The 17,502-nt window shown below is 43.0% G+C and overlaps 1 protein-coding gene across 4 annotated transcripts in view; it reads right to left on the bottom strand.

The window, feature by feature from the left end:
* CACNA1S (calcium voltage-gated channel subunit alpha1 S) overlaps nucleotides 1-17,502 on the bottom strand; it is a 1,015,758-nt gene that overhangs the window by 506,664 nt on the left and 491,592 nt on the right. For all 4 annotated transcript variants that reach the window (XM_044287793.1, XM_044287791.1, XM_044287794.1 and 1 more), the window contains exons 22-23: nucleotides 10,259-10,346; nucleotides 9,733-9,840 (exon numbers count right to left, since the gene is read on the bottom strand). In XM_044287793.1, coding sequence (XP_044143728.1) covers nucleotides 9,733-9,840; nucleotides 10,259-10,346 — 196 coding nt within the window. The remainder of the gene's footprint in view (nucleotides 1-9,732; nucleotides 9,841-10,258; nucleotides 10,347-17,502) is intronic.

Raw genomic sequence — 17,502 nt, 5'->3', positions numbered from 1 at the left:
CTTATAATGAGAGGATTAAAAACTGGACTTGTTCAGTTTAGAAAAAAAGACACCTTAGAGGTCATCTTATTTACATGTATGAATACATGAGTGGTCAATAGAGATGTCCCGAACTATTCGCCAGCGAACAGTTCCCGGCGAACATCGCTTGTTCGTGTTCACCGCGGAGGGCGAACATATGCGATGTTCGGTCTGCCCCCTATTTGTCATCATTGAGCAAACTTTGACCCTGTACATCACAGTCAGCAGACACATTCCAGCCAATCAGCAGCATACTCTCCCTCCCAGACCCTCCCACCTCCTAGCAAAAAGCAAGGACAGCATCTTAGATTCATATAATTGCAGTTAGTTGCCTGCAAGCGTGTGTGTCAGGCCTACAGCGTCAGCGTGTACTGTGCCAACTACTGCCAGTGCCACCACCTATATCTGGTGTCACAGTAGATTATATTATTGCAGTTAGTTGCCTGCAAGCTTGTGTCAGGCCTACAGCGTCAGCGTGTACTGTGCCAACTACTGCCAGTGCACAGTGCCACCACTCATATCTGGTGTCACAGTAGCTTGCACGCATAGTACAACTTATCTAAAAAAAAAAAAATGACAGGCAGAGGCAGGCCACCACGCAGGGGCCATCGTGGTCGTGGTGCTGTGATTTCCTTTGGCCCTAAAAATAATGCCCAGTGTTCAGAGGCCACGTACCCTTAACTCGAAAAGTTCTGAGGACATAGTTGACTGGCTAACACAGGACACCCAATCTTTTACAGCTTTCGCTCAGAACCTTGACGCACCATCCTCTTCCAGCTAAGCTTCGGGCACCTCTCAAGTTACCACTCCCCCCGCCTGCTACCACCACCAACACTAGCACCACAGCTGCTTCACTTGATCTGTCAGAGGAGTTATTTACACATCAGTTGGAAGAAATGAGTGATACGCAACCATTATTGTCAGAGGATGTAGATAACAGGGATATGTCTCAGGCAGCATTACACACATGGATGTACGGTGTGATGATGATGATGATGATGTTGTACCCGCTGCTGCTTCCTTTGCTGAATTGTCAGATACAAGTGAAGCGGTTGATGATGACGATGTGTCCGTGGATGTCACGTGGGTGCCCGCTCGAAGAGAAGAAGAACAGGGGGAAGTTCAGATGGGGAGACAGAGAGGAGGAGGAGGAGACTAGTTGGAAGCAGGAGGAGGTAATCGCAAGGAGCTAGTGGCACAGTCAGACAGCATGTATTGGCACCCGGGGTCAGACAGACAGCACGCCAATCAACGCATGCTGTTGCCACCACCAGAATTCCGTCATTGCAAAGCTCAGCAGTGTGGCATTTTTTTTGTGTGTCTGCCTCTGATAACAGCGATGCCATTTGCAACCTGTGCCAAAAGAAACGGAGTCGTGGGAAGTCCAACACCCACTTAGGTGCAACTGCTTTGCGAAGGCACATGATCTCGCATCACAAATGCCTATGGGATCAACACATGATGACGAGTACAAGCAGCACACAAACTCAAAGCCACCATCCTCCTCCTGGTCCAGCATCTTCAGCCACGTCAACCATTGCTGTCCTCCTTGCCCCCTCTCAACCACTCGCCACTCTGTCTCTCAACTTGAGCAGTTCCTGCTCATCTGCCCACAGTCAGGTGTCTGTCAAGGAAATGTTTGAGCGTAAGAAGCCAATGTCACAGATTCACCCCCTTGCCCGGCGTCTGACAGCTGGATTGTTGGAACTCTTAGCCCGTCAGCTTTTACCATGCAAGCTGGTAGAGTCTGAGGCCTTAAAAAAATTTGTAGCTATTGGGACACTGCAGTGGAAGGTACCCGGCCGAAATTTCATGCCACAAAAGGCAATCTCTAACCTGTACTCTATTGTGGAAAAGGAAGTCATGGCATCTCTGGCACACAGTGTTTGGGCAAGGGTCCATCTGACCACTCATATCTGGTCTACAAAGCACGGACAGGGCAGGTACAGTATATCACATACACTGCACATTGGGTAAACCTGCTGACGGCTGCCAAGCATGGAATGCGTGGCTCTGCAGAGGAATTGGTGACACCACCACGACTTGCAGGCAGGCCTGCTGCCACCTCCTCTACTCCTCCTACTCCATCCTCTTTGCTAACCTCCTCGGCTGAGTCCTCTTCTGCTGCTGCGTCTTGCTCCACATCAACTGCACCCCCCCAGCTCCCCAGGGGCTATTCCACATCCCGGATACGACAGTGTCACGCCATCTTGGGAGTCACACCGGACCAGCACTCCTGTCTGCCCTGAACGCACAGGTGGATCAGTGGCTGACTCTGCACCAACTGGAGATCGGCAGTGGTGTCTGACAACGGAAGCAATTTGTTGGCGGCATTGAATTTGGGCAAGTTGACACATGTGCCGTGCAAGTACCAAAGGAGTCCGCAAAGAATAGTCAGGTGGAAGCCGAGGTCAATGTATCAGGAAGGATGCGCAGTACAGGAGCAGCAGGCAAAGGATCGTCAGGGGACAACTGGACGGCAGTCCCTAACTTAGGATACGTGCAGGAAGGACAGACAAGACAAATAACGTATAGTGAACAGACCGGGTCAAAACCAAGCGGACAACGCAGTACAGAGGGTGAAGCAAAGAAAGGTCAGGAGAAACAGGGGACATAAATACCAGGAGAGTTGAGAAGTACCAAAGGAGTCCTCAAAGAATAGTCAGGTGGAAGCCGAAGTCAAAATGCGAGCAAGGATGCGCAGTACAGGAGGAGCAGGCAAAGGATCGTCAGGGAACAGGATCAGGTAAGTACACAGGTATCCAACAACTGCCAAGAACCTAAAATTAACAGGCAACCTGTGGCTAGCAGGTTGCCTGTATTTATAGTGGGGAGTGAGGGTCATGTGACAGATCGACCAATCGAGCACCGAGTGATCAGCTCGGCGCTCAAGGCAGACCTAGGAGCAGGGAGCCTCCCAGCTAGCAAAGCCACCCTGGGAACGAGGTCAAACACAGATGTTTGCTCCCGAAGCTAAGCAGCAGGTCTGCGGCTGGTGGGAGACCGAGTGTGCCTTCGGCACCTGTTACAGCATCTTTTTCAATCTCCCGGTTCCTAAAATCTATTCCATAGACCGGCCCCTGATAGGGGACGTAACAGGGATTAAACTGATAGGAATAGTACTACTTAACATACCACTCATATAGGGTAGCACGGCACACGCACAGTGCTCCAAATTGGAAGTAGCAGGACCAACCAAGCATCTTTTTCCATCTCCCGGTTCCTAAAATCTATTCCATACACATCCCCTGATAGGGGACGTAACAGGGATTAAACTGATAGGAATAGTACTACTTAACACACCACTCATATCTGGTGGCACAGTACATTGCATGGCGCACGCACAGTGCCCCAAGTTTGAAGTAGGAGGACCAACTAAGCATCTTTTTCCATCTCCCGGTTCCTAAAATCTATTGCATAGACCGGCCACTGAAAGGGGACTTAACAGGGATAAAACTGATAGGAATAGTACTACTTAACATACCACTCATATAGGGTAGCACAGTACATAGCACGGCACACGCGCAGTGCCCCAAATTGGAAGTAGCAGGACCAACCAAGCATCTTTTTCCATCTCCCGGTTCAAAAAATCTATTCCATACACATCCCCTGATAGGGGACATAACAGGGATTAAACTGATAGGAATAGTACTACTTAACATACCACTCATATTGGGATTGCACAGTACATTGCACGGCACACGCGCAGTGCCCCAAATTGGAAGTAAGAGGAACGACCAAGCATCTTTTTCCATCTCCCGGTTCCTAAAATCTAATCCATACACCGGCCCCAGAGATTAAACTGGTAAGAACAAATTTTTTTTAATTAAAAAAAAACAGGACCGCCTCTGCGGAGCTGGGTATTTTTTGGCCACGTTACTGAATACTCATGCACAATGGCTGTAGGCTAATGCGTCCTTTTGCGAAGGTGACAAACCTGGTCAGTCAAACCTAAGGCAACATCATCAACCTCATCCCATATATGCGTTTTTTCTGGAGCATGCCCTGCGAAGAGTGCTGGATCAGGCCATAGATGAGCATGAAGAGGAAGAGTTGTGGTCACCATCACCACCAGAAGCAGCCTTTCGTCGATCGATTGCTGGACCTGCGGCAACACAGAGAGAGTAGTCTGAAGAAGAGGAGTCAGAGGAGGAAGGTGGCTTTGAGGAGGTGAAAGACCAACCACAGCAGGCGTCCCAGGGGGCTTGTTGTCACCTTTCGGGGACCCTTGGTGTTGTACGTGGCTGGGTGGAGGAAGAAACCTTCAATGATGTCAGTGAGGACAAGGAACGGGACATGGCTAGTTTGGTATCCAACTTTGTGCAAATGGGGAGTTTGCGGTTGTGCAAATGGACTGTTTGCGGTTGTTTGCGGTGCGTTAAATGGGGAGTTTGGTCTGTCAGATTTTGGTCTGTCACTGTGAAGCGGGCGTAACCCTTGCACTACCTGATCGATACAACATCATAACTGATGGTATACGCACACTGGATGTTTTAAAGCACGTTATTCCAAACAATTTAGGAATGTTAGGTGATTTATGCCCTTTATGGATTACTACGTCAACCTGCCACAGTCCCCTTGAAACAACTTTTTCATCACTATTGTGGCCAGAAAGAGTCCCTTTGGGTTTTAAAATTTGCCTGCCTATTGAAGTCTATGGAGGTTTGAGGGGTTCGGGCGTTCGCAAACATTTGTGAAAATTCACATTCGCCGTTCGAGAACGGAAAACTTTATGTTTGCGCCATCTCTAGTGGTCAATACAAAGAACTGGCACATGATTTATTTAGCCAAAGGACTTTACAAAGGACCAGGGGACATTCATTGTGTGAAGGAAATGTGATCAATACAGGAAAGGACTCTTTACAGTTAGAGTAGGCAAGCTAAGAAATACCCTACACAAATAGACACTAATGATAGATACTATGTCAACATTTATCATTTTGTTGTTATATATTCTGTTTACAGGGTTTACAGGATTGCCCAACATTTATCATTATTGACCCATTAACTTAGGGTTTTGTTTTCACTAATGTGAAAGTAGCCTTAACTCCTTAAGGACCAGTGTCATTTTAAGTGGTGATAACTTTAAAACGCTTTTACTTATCCAGGCCATTCTGAGATTGTTTTTTCAATCACATATTGTACCTTATGACACTGGTAAAATGGAGTAAAAAAAAAAAATCATTATTAGTTATAAAAAATACCTAATTTGCAAAATATTTGGAAAAATTTGCACATTTCCAAGTTTCAATTTCTCTACTTCTATAATACATAGTAATACCTACAAAAATAGTTATTACTTTACAATCCCAATATGTCTTCTTCATGTTTGAATCATTTTGGGAATGACATTTTATTTTTTGGGGATGTTACAAGGAAGTTTAGAAGAAAATCTTTAGAAATTTTCCAAAAATCCACTTTTCAAGGACCAGTACAGGTCTGAAGTCACTTTGTGAGGCTTACATAATAGAAACCACCCCAAAATGACCCAAATCTAGAAACTACACTCCTGAAGGTATTCAAAACAGATTTTACAAACTTTGTTAACCATTTAGGTGTTCCACAAGAATTAATGGAAAATAGAGATACAATTTCAAAATTTCACTTTTTGGGCAGATAATATATATTTTTTCCAGTAACAAAGCAAGGGTTAACAGCCCAACAAAACTCAATATTTATGGCTCTGATTCTGTAGTTTACAGAAACACCCCCGAATGTGGTTGTAAACTGCTCTACGGGCACACGGCACGGCGGATAATGAAAGTAATGCCATATGGTTTTTGGAAGGCAGATTTTGCTGGACTGTTTTTTTTAAAACCATGTCCCATTTGAAGCCCCCCTGATGCACTCCTAGAGTAGAAACTCCAAAAAGTGACCCCATTCTAGAAACTACACCCCTCAAGGTATTAAAAACTGATTTTACAAACTTTGCTAACCCTTTTGGTGTTCCACAAGAATTAACATAATATAGAGATACAATTTCAAAATTTCACTTTTTTAGCAACTTTTCAATTCTAAATTTTTTTTCCAGTTGCAAAGCAAGGCTTAACAGTCAAACAAAACTCAATATTTATGGCTCTGATTCTGTAGTTTACAGAAACACCCCATATGTGGTCGTAAACCGCTGTACGGGCACACGGCACGGCGCAGAAGGAAAGGAATGCCATACGGTTTTTGGAAGGCAGATTTTGCTGGATTGGTTTTTTGACGCCATGTCCCATTTGAAGCCCCCTAATGCACCCCTAGAGTAGAAACTCCAAAAAAGTGACCCCATTTTAAAAACTATGGGATAGGGTGGCAGTTTTGTTGGTAATATTTTAGGGTACATATGATTTTGTTTGCTCTATATTATACTTTTTGTGAGGCAAGGTAACAAGAAATAGCTGTTTTGGCACCGTTTTTATTTTTTGTTATTTACAACATTCATCTCACAGGTTAGATCATGTGGTATTTTTATAGACCAGGTTGTCACGGACGCGGCGATACCTAATGTGACGAATACCACAACTCGTGCCCGCTTGATATCAACTACGTCGAGCTCACGAGATGCAGTATTGTCCCTGGTTACCAAAAATGTGATGTTACACCCTCTAGAGGAGCAGGTAAGATCAGCTTGGTACAGTTTACAAACACACCTCCTGTCCACGCGGGCACAGAGAGGAAACAAGCTGAGAGAGCCTTTTCACTGGAGCAGTGAAAACAGTGCTGTCTCAGCCCGGGAAATCTGCCACCAGCTTCTCATTTATTATAAGCCCGGTCTGCTAACGGGATTATATAGGGTGAGAAACCAACCCGCGGTAGCTTATAACTTGGCCAAAACACGGACATGGGGATTTATGATCGAGATACAAGATAGCACAAGATTAAATTATAGATTTAATCGCCGTAAGGGCACACTAGATTTAACACAATATACACAGAGAATATATACAGTGGTCTGAGGTTACAGATACAGATTATTTGGGTACAACAGGGTTAAGCAGAATAAAAGCCAGTTACCGGGTAAGATGAAAGTTCCTTTTGGTTGTGAGATGTTCTTTGCTGGAGTCCACATGAAGGGTCGTGATCTCAGCTAGTTCCTGGGTCCCTCAAAACACATTACATGATGTGACCCTTCTTCAGAGAAAAACACGGCCGCTTGCTGGCACAAGCCTTTTAACCTATAGCCGGCCCCTCCCCTCCTGGCCTCAGGGAGTGGTCCACTCCTGCTCTTCTGGGCTGGCAGCAAATGACCCACAAAACCCTTTAGGGTTCAGAGCTCCAGACCAGAGGGTCACAGAGAGATGGTACTTGGACCAACGGACCTGCCTGGGTTCCGGCTACAAGTAGAGTCCAACCCTGGTAACGTTATTTGGTTTCTATGGGGAGATATGGATATCTCCCTCCCCTGACCTCGCCCCATTAAACAAAGACCATGGGCACGTACATTGTGGCCACCGGGATACAAATATGTATCCCGTTTGTGCCTGCAATGGCCAGGCGATACATAATTCCTTATAAAAAAGGTAGGTGCCAACATGTCTAGGAGCTATTATGGATCCTGGGCAAGGGCTGATACCTCCGGCTGGGGGTTTTCCTGCAGGATTTAGCTTGGCTCCAAACTGGTTGACTGAGGTGTGACCTTCTCCACCTGGGGCCTCCTTGAAGCCTGAACCCCTGGGCCTTTCTTCCTTGCCAGCTGACACTCAGATAGCTGGGGGGTGGAAACTTATTTTGCATGTATACAGATGAACCGGCCAAGAGGTGCATCAAATGACAATCAGGGCTGGGGCTTTGAAGCAGGGCCCTCCTGTGGAGTTCACTACCTACGCTATCTGACTTTTTGATCGCTTGCTATTGCACTTTTTGTGATGTAAGGTGACAAAAAAATTGCTTTTTTACACCGTTTTTTTTTTTACGGTGTTCATCTGAGGGGTTAGTTTATGTGATATTTTTATAGAGCAGGTTATTACGTATTACGTATAATATGTATACTTTATTATTTACTTTAACAATTTACACAATAACAGCTTTTTTAAAACAAAAAAAATGATATTTTAGTGTCTCCATATTCTGAGTCATAGTTTTTTTATTTTTTGGGCGATTGTCTTAGGCAGGGTCAAATTTTGGTGGGCATACGCCTTTTTGATCGTTTACTGTTGTACTTTTTGTGATGTGAAGGTGACAAAAAAATTGTTTATTTAGCACAGTTTTTATTTTTTATTTTTTTGCGGTGTTCATCTGAGGGGTTAGGTCATGTGATATGTTTATAGAGACGGTCGATACGGACGTGGCAATACCTAATATGTCAATATTATCTTTATTTGGGGAAATTGACGTTTTTGTTTATTTTTACTTGAAATTTTCAATTTTTTTTACTTTTTTTGTCCCATTTTGGGACTTCAACTTTTGGGGGGTCTAATCCCTTTTACAATGCATTCCAATACTTCTGTACTAGAATTCATTGGCTGTATGAGTAATACTGTGTGTATTACTCAGGCAGCGCAGATGCTTAAGGAAGGCATTGCGCTGCCTTCCATGCCACCGGGTCCCCCCTACAGCCGCATGGGGACCCGATGGCACCGCCGCCCGCCGGATAAAGTAAAACCGCAAACCGCAGGTCTGAATTGACCTGCGGTTTGCGGCGATCGCCAACACGGCCAAGGTGCCTGCTCATTTCCGATCACATTTAAGTACCAGGACATAAGGGCGTACCTCAAGATTTTGATACCATTGGGGCTGAGCACAATACCAAGCACAGCCACTATAAAATGTATGGCCTGTACTTTATAAGCTTTGAGGAGGCAGCTGCACACAGGGACAATGATACCTTCTCCAACAGCTGATCAGTGGGGATCCTGGGTGTCAGACCCCCACTGATCAGATACTGACGACCTATTCTGAGGACAGGTCATTAGTATAAAAATATCAGAAAACCCCCTTAATAATTCAGGCATTTTGGGACACAGCAATTCTTATGATTATTTTAAATTATTGCTTATTTTTATTATGGTGAAGGGGGTGATTTGAATTGTTAACTTTTTAGAAGTATTTTTAAGCCACCCTAGGTGACTACAAGATGCAATCATTATATTGCTTCTATAATACATTGAATTGAATTGCTAATGCAATTCTTAGCAGATTTGCTATTTTCGTATCTTAGGTGGCAGGGATTTTTTCAGAGAGCCCAGAGCTTTCAGAGTCAACCAACTGCTCACCTAATCGCCAGGTGGGGGAGCCACTCAGGAACCGGGAATGCAACTGTCCACATTTGACCATGCCATCTCAGGGGTTAAAGAGCTGCGATCAGCATTTTCGCAGATGACAGACAATAGCTTACAGCAGGCACCTTACAGCTATGGTACTCGCTTTGTTCTGGCAGAAGTAATCAAGGGGTTAATTCCCCTCATATCACAACTCAGCCAATAAAGTCTTCACCTCTAGTCTGAGCTTACATGGCTGCAACAGTGATGTGCCGTTTACCCCATATGATCACAGCAGCCATTTAGTGGCCTCAGTGGTATGCAGCATGAAACCGAAGTTGAGGGCTGGTGTGGTGGTGCTGCTTGTTGCAAGGGATTAAAAATATATTTTATTATTTTAACACAATTCCTGGCTTTAGAAAACATTTTTATCTCAGGAATTATTAAAGAATAAAAGTAGCGTAAGGTAGCAATAAATAACTGATCAAAGTAAAAATGGAAGATGAAGAAGGTTTCTTAGATTTCTTACCTTGAAAAGCTGTACACCAATGCAGGAAAACATGAACTGCAGGAGCGTTGTTACCAGGACAATATTTCCAATGGTTTTAATGGCTACAAATACACATTGAACTACATGCTGTTGAAAGGTAAAAGAAAATACAAAGTGTAAAAGCAATTGAAAAACGCAATAAGTATTAGGTTGGTGAGAAAGCTCAAAAAGGTATACCAGTACAAAAAAAGATATCCATTAGGAATTAAACTATTAAAAAAATAAACAAATTTATACTCCCCTTGCTAATGCCCCACCACTACCACTTTGGATCCCCACTGTGCTTCACATCCTGCAAACATCTCCACACTGCAGGAAATTTCTGGGAATGCTGCTCAGTCAATCACTGGCTGTAGTGATGACCCAACTTAACTGTGGTCGACTGAGTGGCATTGACAGGGATTTCCACAGAGGGGAATTTATTTTCTAACCATTTGATGGCCATTGAACATAATTTTTTGTACCAGAATACCCATTTAAGCGCTGACTACTGTATTTTGCCTACCTTCAGACCTTTAGCGCGGTTTATCGCTCGAAGAGGACGTAAAACTCTGAGTACCCTAAGAATCTTTACTACAGAGATAGCACTGGACCTTTAATAAAAAAATAAAAATAAATGGTAAGTTTAATCACTTCCAGAGCAGGCAATTTACCCTCCCTCCTGACCAACCCTACTGTAAAATATGACATGTTTCACTTTATTTGGGAATAACTTTGGAAAGCCATTCTGAGACTGTTTTCACATGACACCTCATGTAAGTGGCAAATTTGAGCAGATACTTTTAACTTTATTTATAAAACAAATCCTAAATCATTTAAATTTCTCTGCTTTTAAAATAGATAGTGATACCTCCCAAAATGTTTAGCATTGTCTACTTTATGTTGGCATCCTAGAGGACCTAAAATTTTATAAACAATTTTTAAAATTATAAAGAAAATTTTCCAGACAATTTTCAGTTCTGAAACTACCCATAAATGACCCCATTTTAAAAGCGCGACTCACTTAAGCTATCCAAAGCTAATTTTAGAAACTTTGTTAAACCTTTTGGTGTTCTAGATGCAAATTTTCATTTTTATTGAGCAGATTTTCCATTTTAATCCATTTTTTCAAGCAAGGGTTAACCGCAAAACATACTTCAATATTTATTACCCTGAGGCTACTTTCACACTAGCGTTCGGGCGGATCCGTTCTGAACGGATCCGCCCATAATAATGCAGACGGAGGCTCCGTTCAGTACGGATCCGTCTGCATTATTTTAGCAAAAAAAAGCTAAGTGCGAAAATAGCCTAGTACGGATCCGTCCAGACTTTCAATGTAAAGTCAATGGGGGACGGATCCGCTTGAAGATTGAGCCACATTGTGGCATCTTCATACGGATCCGTCCCCATTGACTTACATTGAAAGTCTGGACGGATCCGTACGGATCCGCACGCCTCCGCACGGCCAGGCGGACACCCGAACGCTGCAAGCAGCGTTCAGCTGTCCGCCTGTCCGTGCGGAGGCGAGCGGAGCGGAGGCTGAACGCCACCAGACTGATGCAGTCTGAGCGGATCCGCCTCCATTCAGACTGCATCAGGGCTGGACGGCTGCGTTCGGGTCCGCTCGTGAGCTCCTTCAAACGGAGCTCACGAACGGAAACCCGAACGCTAGTGTGAAAGCAGCCTGATTCTGTGGTTTACAGAAACATCCCATATTTGCTCATTGGGCATTTTTTTCAAGAATGGTTTTCGAGTGCCATGTCGCATTTGAAGAGATCCTGAGGTACCACTACAATGCAAATCCCCCAAAAGTACATTATTTTGGAAATTACAATCCTCAAGGAATTCACTGAGTAGTAGAGTGAGTGCTTTGACTCCACAGGCATGAGTCAAAGAATTTAGAAAAACACTTGGCTGTGAAAATTAAAAATTAAATTTTTTACAATAAAAGATTTAGATGTTTCATTTTCACAAGGGGTAACAGAAGAAAATGCACCCCAAATGTGTTACACATTTTTGCTTGAACAAGCCGTATGTGGTTGTAAATAGTGTTGAGCGCGAATATTCGAATTGCGAATTTTTTTCTCGAATATCGCAATTTCGAGATTTCGTGAATATTTAGAATATCGTTCTATATATTCGCGAATTCGAATATTCGTTTTTTTTTTTATTATTATATTTTTTTCTTTCCCACTTCTCTAAAGTTGTTCTTACCTGTCCTTTGGATTCCTGGCTTCCTAGCTGCTCCAGTCAGTGGCGTTTTCAACTTACTGCTATATTCCATATTAGCTAAATTACAATCTAATCTATATGTGTATTTTACGAAATTTCGCAAATTGCGATGCGAGTAATATAACACGAAATAATCGCATGAAGATTTCAACTTAGCACTGCTATATTCCATATTCTAGCCTAATATGGAATATAGCTGTGCTAAGTTAGCACTGCTATATTCCATACTTTTCGACTTTTGAAAATGTTCTTAATATTGCTCTAACTTCGTCTTTTAGAATATTACGAATATTCTAAAAGACGAAGTTAGAGCAATATTACAAAATTTTGTAAAATACACATATAGATTGTAATTTAGCTTATATAGTGCTATAATCCCTTTTTTTTCCTCTAATTTTTTTTTGCCTCTTCTGAACTTAAGTTTTGTAAAATATGTACACTATTAAAAAATATTACTATAGCAGTATATTAGCTTAAATACAATCTATGTGTATTTTCCGAAATTTCGCAATATTGCTCTAACTTCGTCTTTTAGAAATTTTGTTATATTGCTCTAACTTCGTCTTTTAGAATATTCGTAATATTCTAAAAGATGAAGTTAGAGCAATATTAAGAACATTTGCAAAAGCCGAAATTGCGATGCGAGTAATATAATACAAAATAATCGCATGAAGATTTCAACTTAGCACTGCTATATTCCATATTCTAGCCTAGTATGGAATATAGCAGTGCTAACTTAGCACAGCTATATTCCATATTAGGCTAGAATATGGAATATAGCAGTGCTAAGTTGAAATCTTCATGCGATTATTTCATATTATATTACTCGCATCGCAATTTCGGCTTTTGCAAATGTTCTTAATATTGCTCTAACTTCGTCTTTTAGAATATTACGAATATTCTAAAAGATGAAGTTAGAGCAATATTACGAAATTTCGTAAAATACACATAGATTGTATTTAAGCTAATATACTGCTATAGTAATATTTTTTAATAGTGTACATATTTTACAAAACTTAAGTTCAGAAGAGGCAAAAAAAAATTAGAGGAAAAAAAAGGGATTATAGCACTATATTAGCTAAATTACAATCTATATGTGTATTTTACGAAATTTCGTAATATTGCTCTAACTTCGTCTTTTAGAATATTCGTAATATTCTAAGAGACGAAGTTAGAGCAAATCACGAAATTTCATAAAATACACATATTAGCCTAGCCATAGTCAATTAGCATAGGAACGTTGCCTTATACTATCAAGATAAATAATCGCAATACGCGGAAAAAAATAATTCGTATATTATTCGCGATAATTTGAATAATTACGAATATTCGATTTCGACTAATATAAGATGAATATTCATTCGAATATTCGCGAAATATCGCAAAATCGAATATGGTACCTCCCGCTCATCACTAGTTGTTTTGGGACACAACAGCTATCAGAATGGAAGGAGCGGCATCTGGATTTCCTAACATGGAATTTGCTGAAATAGTTTTTAAGAGCTATAAAGCTCTGAGCTGTGTGAGGGATCATTTTTGGCGGATCAAGTCATAGTTTTTATTGGCACCCTTTTGGGGTACATTTGGCTTTTTGATAGCTTTTTATTTCATTTTTGCAGATGAGGTGCAATTCTCTACCATATATGATATGGTAGCATTATTCTGCAGGTTGATACAGTAATGGCATTAACAGATATATTCTTATTGTCATGTTTTACAACTTTTGCACCATAAAATCACTTTTTATTAAAAAGTTGTTGTATTTGGCGTTCGCAATATATTGAGAGATAGTCTTAGGATTAGTGTTGATCGAGCACCAAAGTGCTCAGTGCTCTGGTGCACAACTTTGGGATGCTCGGGTGCTCTACAGAGCACCAGAGCACAATGGAAATTAGTGGGAGAACCAGAGCTTTAAACCAGGCACCCCGCTGACTGGTGCTGCAAGATGAGAATTCAGAGGTGGAAGTGGGGGAGGAGAAGGGGGGGTTGCAGCCACTAATGTAGATGGAGGCGGAAATCTTGATGGAAGTAGGGCCTGCAATCCTTGGCGTCGGTAGCACCTGTGCCATCCCAGGGTATGAATCGCTCCTGACCTCCACAACGTTCACTCACTGTGCCATCAGGGAAATGTAGTGTCCCTGGCCACAAGCACTTGTCCATGTGTCAGTCAATAACTGCATTGGTCAGGGCACGTGTATTGTTACGGGACACATGCTGGTGTAAGGCGGGGTGGCACACCAGGAAAAATAGTGGCAGCTGGGGACTGAGTAACGAGGGACAGCTGCCGCCATCAGGCTGCAGAAAGCCTCAGTCTCCACAAGCCTACATGGAAACATTTCCAGGGCCAGCAATTTGGAAAGGTGTGCATTTAGTGCTATGGCCTGTGGGTAGGTGGCTGGGTATTTGCACATTTTTATTTAAAGGCCTGGGGAATGGGCGGGGACACAGAAGTGGATGTGCTAGCTGATGTTGCTTGCGACCATCCAGGTGCAGGGTGGGAGGCATCTGGGCCTGCATCTTGGACAAGGGGATTGGCCAGCACATAACACAGGGGAAGAGGAGGCAGTGGTGTGACCCGCAGCACTGATTGTGGACCCAGGCGTTCGGCCCACCTATTAGGGTGCTTTGATGCCAGCGTTCACACCCCTGCTCATTTTGGTATGGTACAGGTGGCAAATGACAATTCTTTTATTGTCTGCACTTTCCTCAAAAAAGCGCCAGACTGCAGAACACCTACCCCTTAGCAAGGGAGATTGCTGCAAGGGGGTGCTCTGGGGAACAGTTGTGGGCCTGTTTGGTGTAGCCCACCTTCTCGCTTTTGCCACCCCACTGCCTCTTCCAGCCTGTTGCGGTGCTGCGGATCCCTCCCCCTCTGTACTGCTGTTTTCGCTCGGCTTGCCACCTTCCCAGGTTGGGTCAGTGATTTCCTCTTCCACTTCCTCACTCTGGTCATCCTCCTGACTTGTTGACCTAACAAGAACCTCGCTTATTGACAACTGTGTCTCATCCTCCTCATTAACCTCTTGAGACACTAATTGCTGTTGACTTATTAGCAACTGTGTCTCATCATCATCATCATCATCAACCTCGTGAAACACTAGGTTCCCCACCGTCATTTTCTTCTGACTGAGGATGCTCAAGAGTTTGGGCATGAGTGCACAAGATCTCCTCATGTCCCTCTTCAACTGGGCTTGGCGAAAGGCCTAAATCAAGGAATGGTGATGAAAAGAGCTCCTCGGAATATCCGAGTGTGGGATCACTTGTTTACCAAGACTCTCCATGGTGGGAGGAAGGAGGATCAGGGTGAGGATTCTGTTGACCAGACTCTTGGCTACTGAGACTGGGCTTTGTGGAAAACAGGGTGGTGCTTAACCGACTGAAAGCATTATCTGCTGCAATGGTCGCACTGGTGTGACCACTTGGTCTCACTGGTGTGACTTCAAACTGGGACATGAAGCTTGGTATCGTGGATGAGTGTGTTTATTGTGCTCTGGCAGCAGGCACAGTTTCACTGCACCCAGGGCCACTGCCTCTGCATGCACCATCAGCAGCACGGCCACTTCCTCGTCCCTTACTGCTCGCCTTGAGAATATTAAATGGTATATATGCTTGCAAGTATGTAACACATACAGTAGCGCAGGTTTTGTAATTGTATGTGCAAATAAATTACGCTGAATGTCACAGATATTTAGGATGCGCAAACGTTATACAGGAAATGTAGCGCAGGTAATGTCGCTGTCAGCAGCGGTCAAACAAATATTATGGATGTCACAGATATTTAGGATGCACAAATTTAACACAACAGATGTAGCAGAGGTTTTTTCACTGACAGCAGCGGCCAAACAATTGCGCCCAGATAGCGCAGGTTATGCTAATAATATATATTGCCACCAGATAAAACAATAGTCCTTAAAAGGACTTTTGGGTCTCTAACACCTTTAACACTAAACGCTGCCTAAAAAAAAAATATTCCTGTCCCTTCTGCTGCAGCTCGCCCTGACTAAGACTGAGCCGATGACGCGTTCTGGCCAGCCAATCATTGTAATGCCAGTAACCAACATGGCTACGGCATTACTGTGAGTGCCAGTACTTCCCTGCATGTTTATTGGCTGCGTATTAGCCAACAGACGTGCGGGGAGGAGACTCGAGCATCTCGCTTGAGCACACGTGGTGTTCAGCCGAACACCGCAATGTGCCAGGCATCGCCCAACACTACTTAGGATAGCTAATTTGAATATCTTTCCCAGAAACTCAGAATGGCATTGCCTGGCCCACAGTACTCCACTTATTTACTATGTACACTAGGAGCACCACTAGAACAATGCATACAGGTGATCAATAAATTAAAATATCATCAAAAAGTTAATTTATTTTAGTAATTCAATTCAAAAAGTGAAACTCATATATTATATATATTTATTACACACAGAGTGATCTAGTTCAAGCATTTAATTCATTTAATGTTGATTATTATGAATACAGATAATGAAAATCTAAAAGTCAGTATCTCAGAAAATTTGAATATTGTGAAAATGTTCAATATTGTAGACGCATGGTGTCACACTGTAACCAGGTAATCAACACTATACACCTGCAAAGGTTTCCTAAGCCTTTAAATCAGGCAAGGCCAACCTACAGCTCTCCAGATGTTGTAAAACTACAACTCCCACCCTGCCCTGCTCTAAGCTACTAGCTGTAGGCAGTCTGGGCATGCTGTGAGTTTTAGTTTTGCAACAGCTGGAGAGCCTCAGATTGGCCATCCCTGCTTTAAATGGTCCCTCAGTCTGGTTCAGTAGGCTACACAATCATGGGGAAGACTGATGAAAATACACCCATTGACACCCTCCACAAGGAGGGCAAGCCACAAAATGTTATTGCTAAAGAAGCAGGCTGTTCACACAGTGCTGTATCCAAGCATAATAAAGACAAATTGAGCGGAAGAAAATAGGAGTGCACAAGTACCAGTGGTAACCACAGCCATGAGAGGATTGTCAAGAAAACACCAATCAAGAAGTTGGGGGAGATTCACAAGGATTGGACTGCAGCTCAAGTCAGCACTTAAAGAGCCACCACATATAGATGCATCTAGGACATGGGCTACAACTGTCACATTTCTTGTGTCAAGCCACTTATGAACCAGAGACAACATCAGAAGCGTCTTAACTGGGCTATGTAGGGTTGGACTGTTGTTCAGTAGTGATGGATGAACATCGGCTGGGACGGTTCGTGAAAGTCCCATTCGCTTTAATGGTAGGCAAACCTGAAAAACCTTCAGCTCATATTTGCAGCCACCAAATAATTAGTAGAAGTGTACAAATAGTCCCACAACATGAACAGTGACCTACTAGAGGGGAATCAATGACAAAAATTACAACAAAAAATATGTATCTTAATCAGGGGACATTTTTATGTGTCTTAAAGGGAAATTCTCTGAAATGTGCCCTGTTGGAGCCTAGAAATGTTTTATTTTAGGCCACGGGAGTGGCATTCACATGACATAAAAGAAGTTCTGATTATGTGGCTAAAGGTACATTATGA

Source organism: Bufo gargarizans, chromosome 3, assembly GCF_014858855.1.
Source record: "Bufo gargarizans isolate SCDJY-AF-19 chromosome 3, ASM1485885v1, whole genome shotgun sequence".
Lineage (NCBI taxonomy): Eukaryota > Metazoa > Chordata > Amphibia > Anura > Bufonidae > Bufo > Bufo gargarizans.
This window is presented reverse-complemented; position numbering and strand designations above follow the sequence as displayed.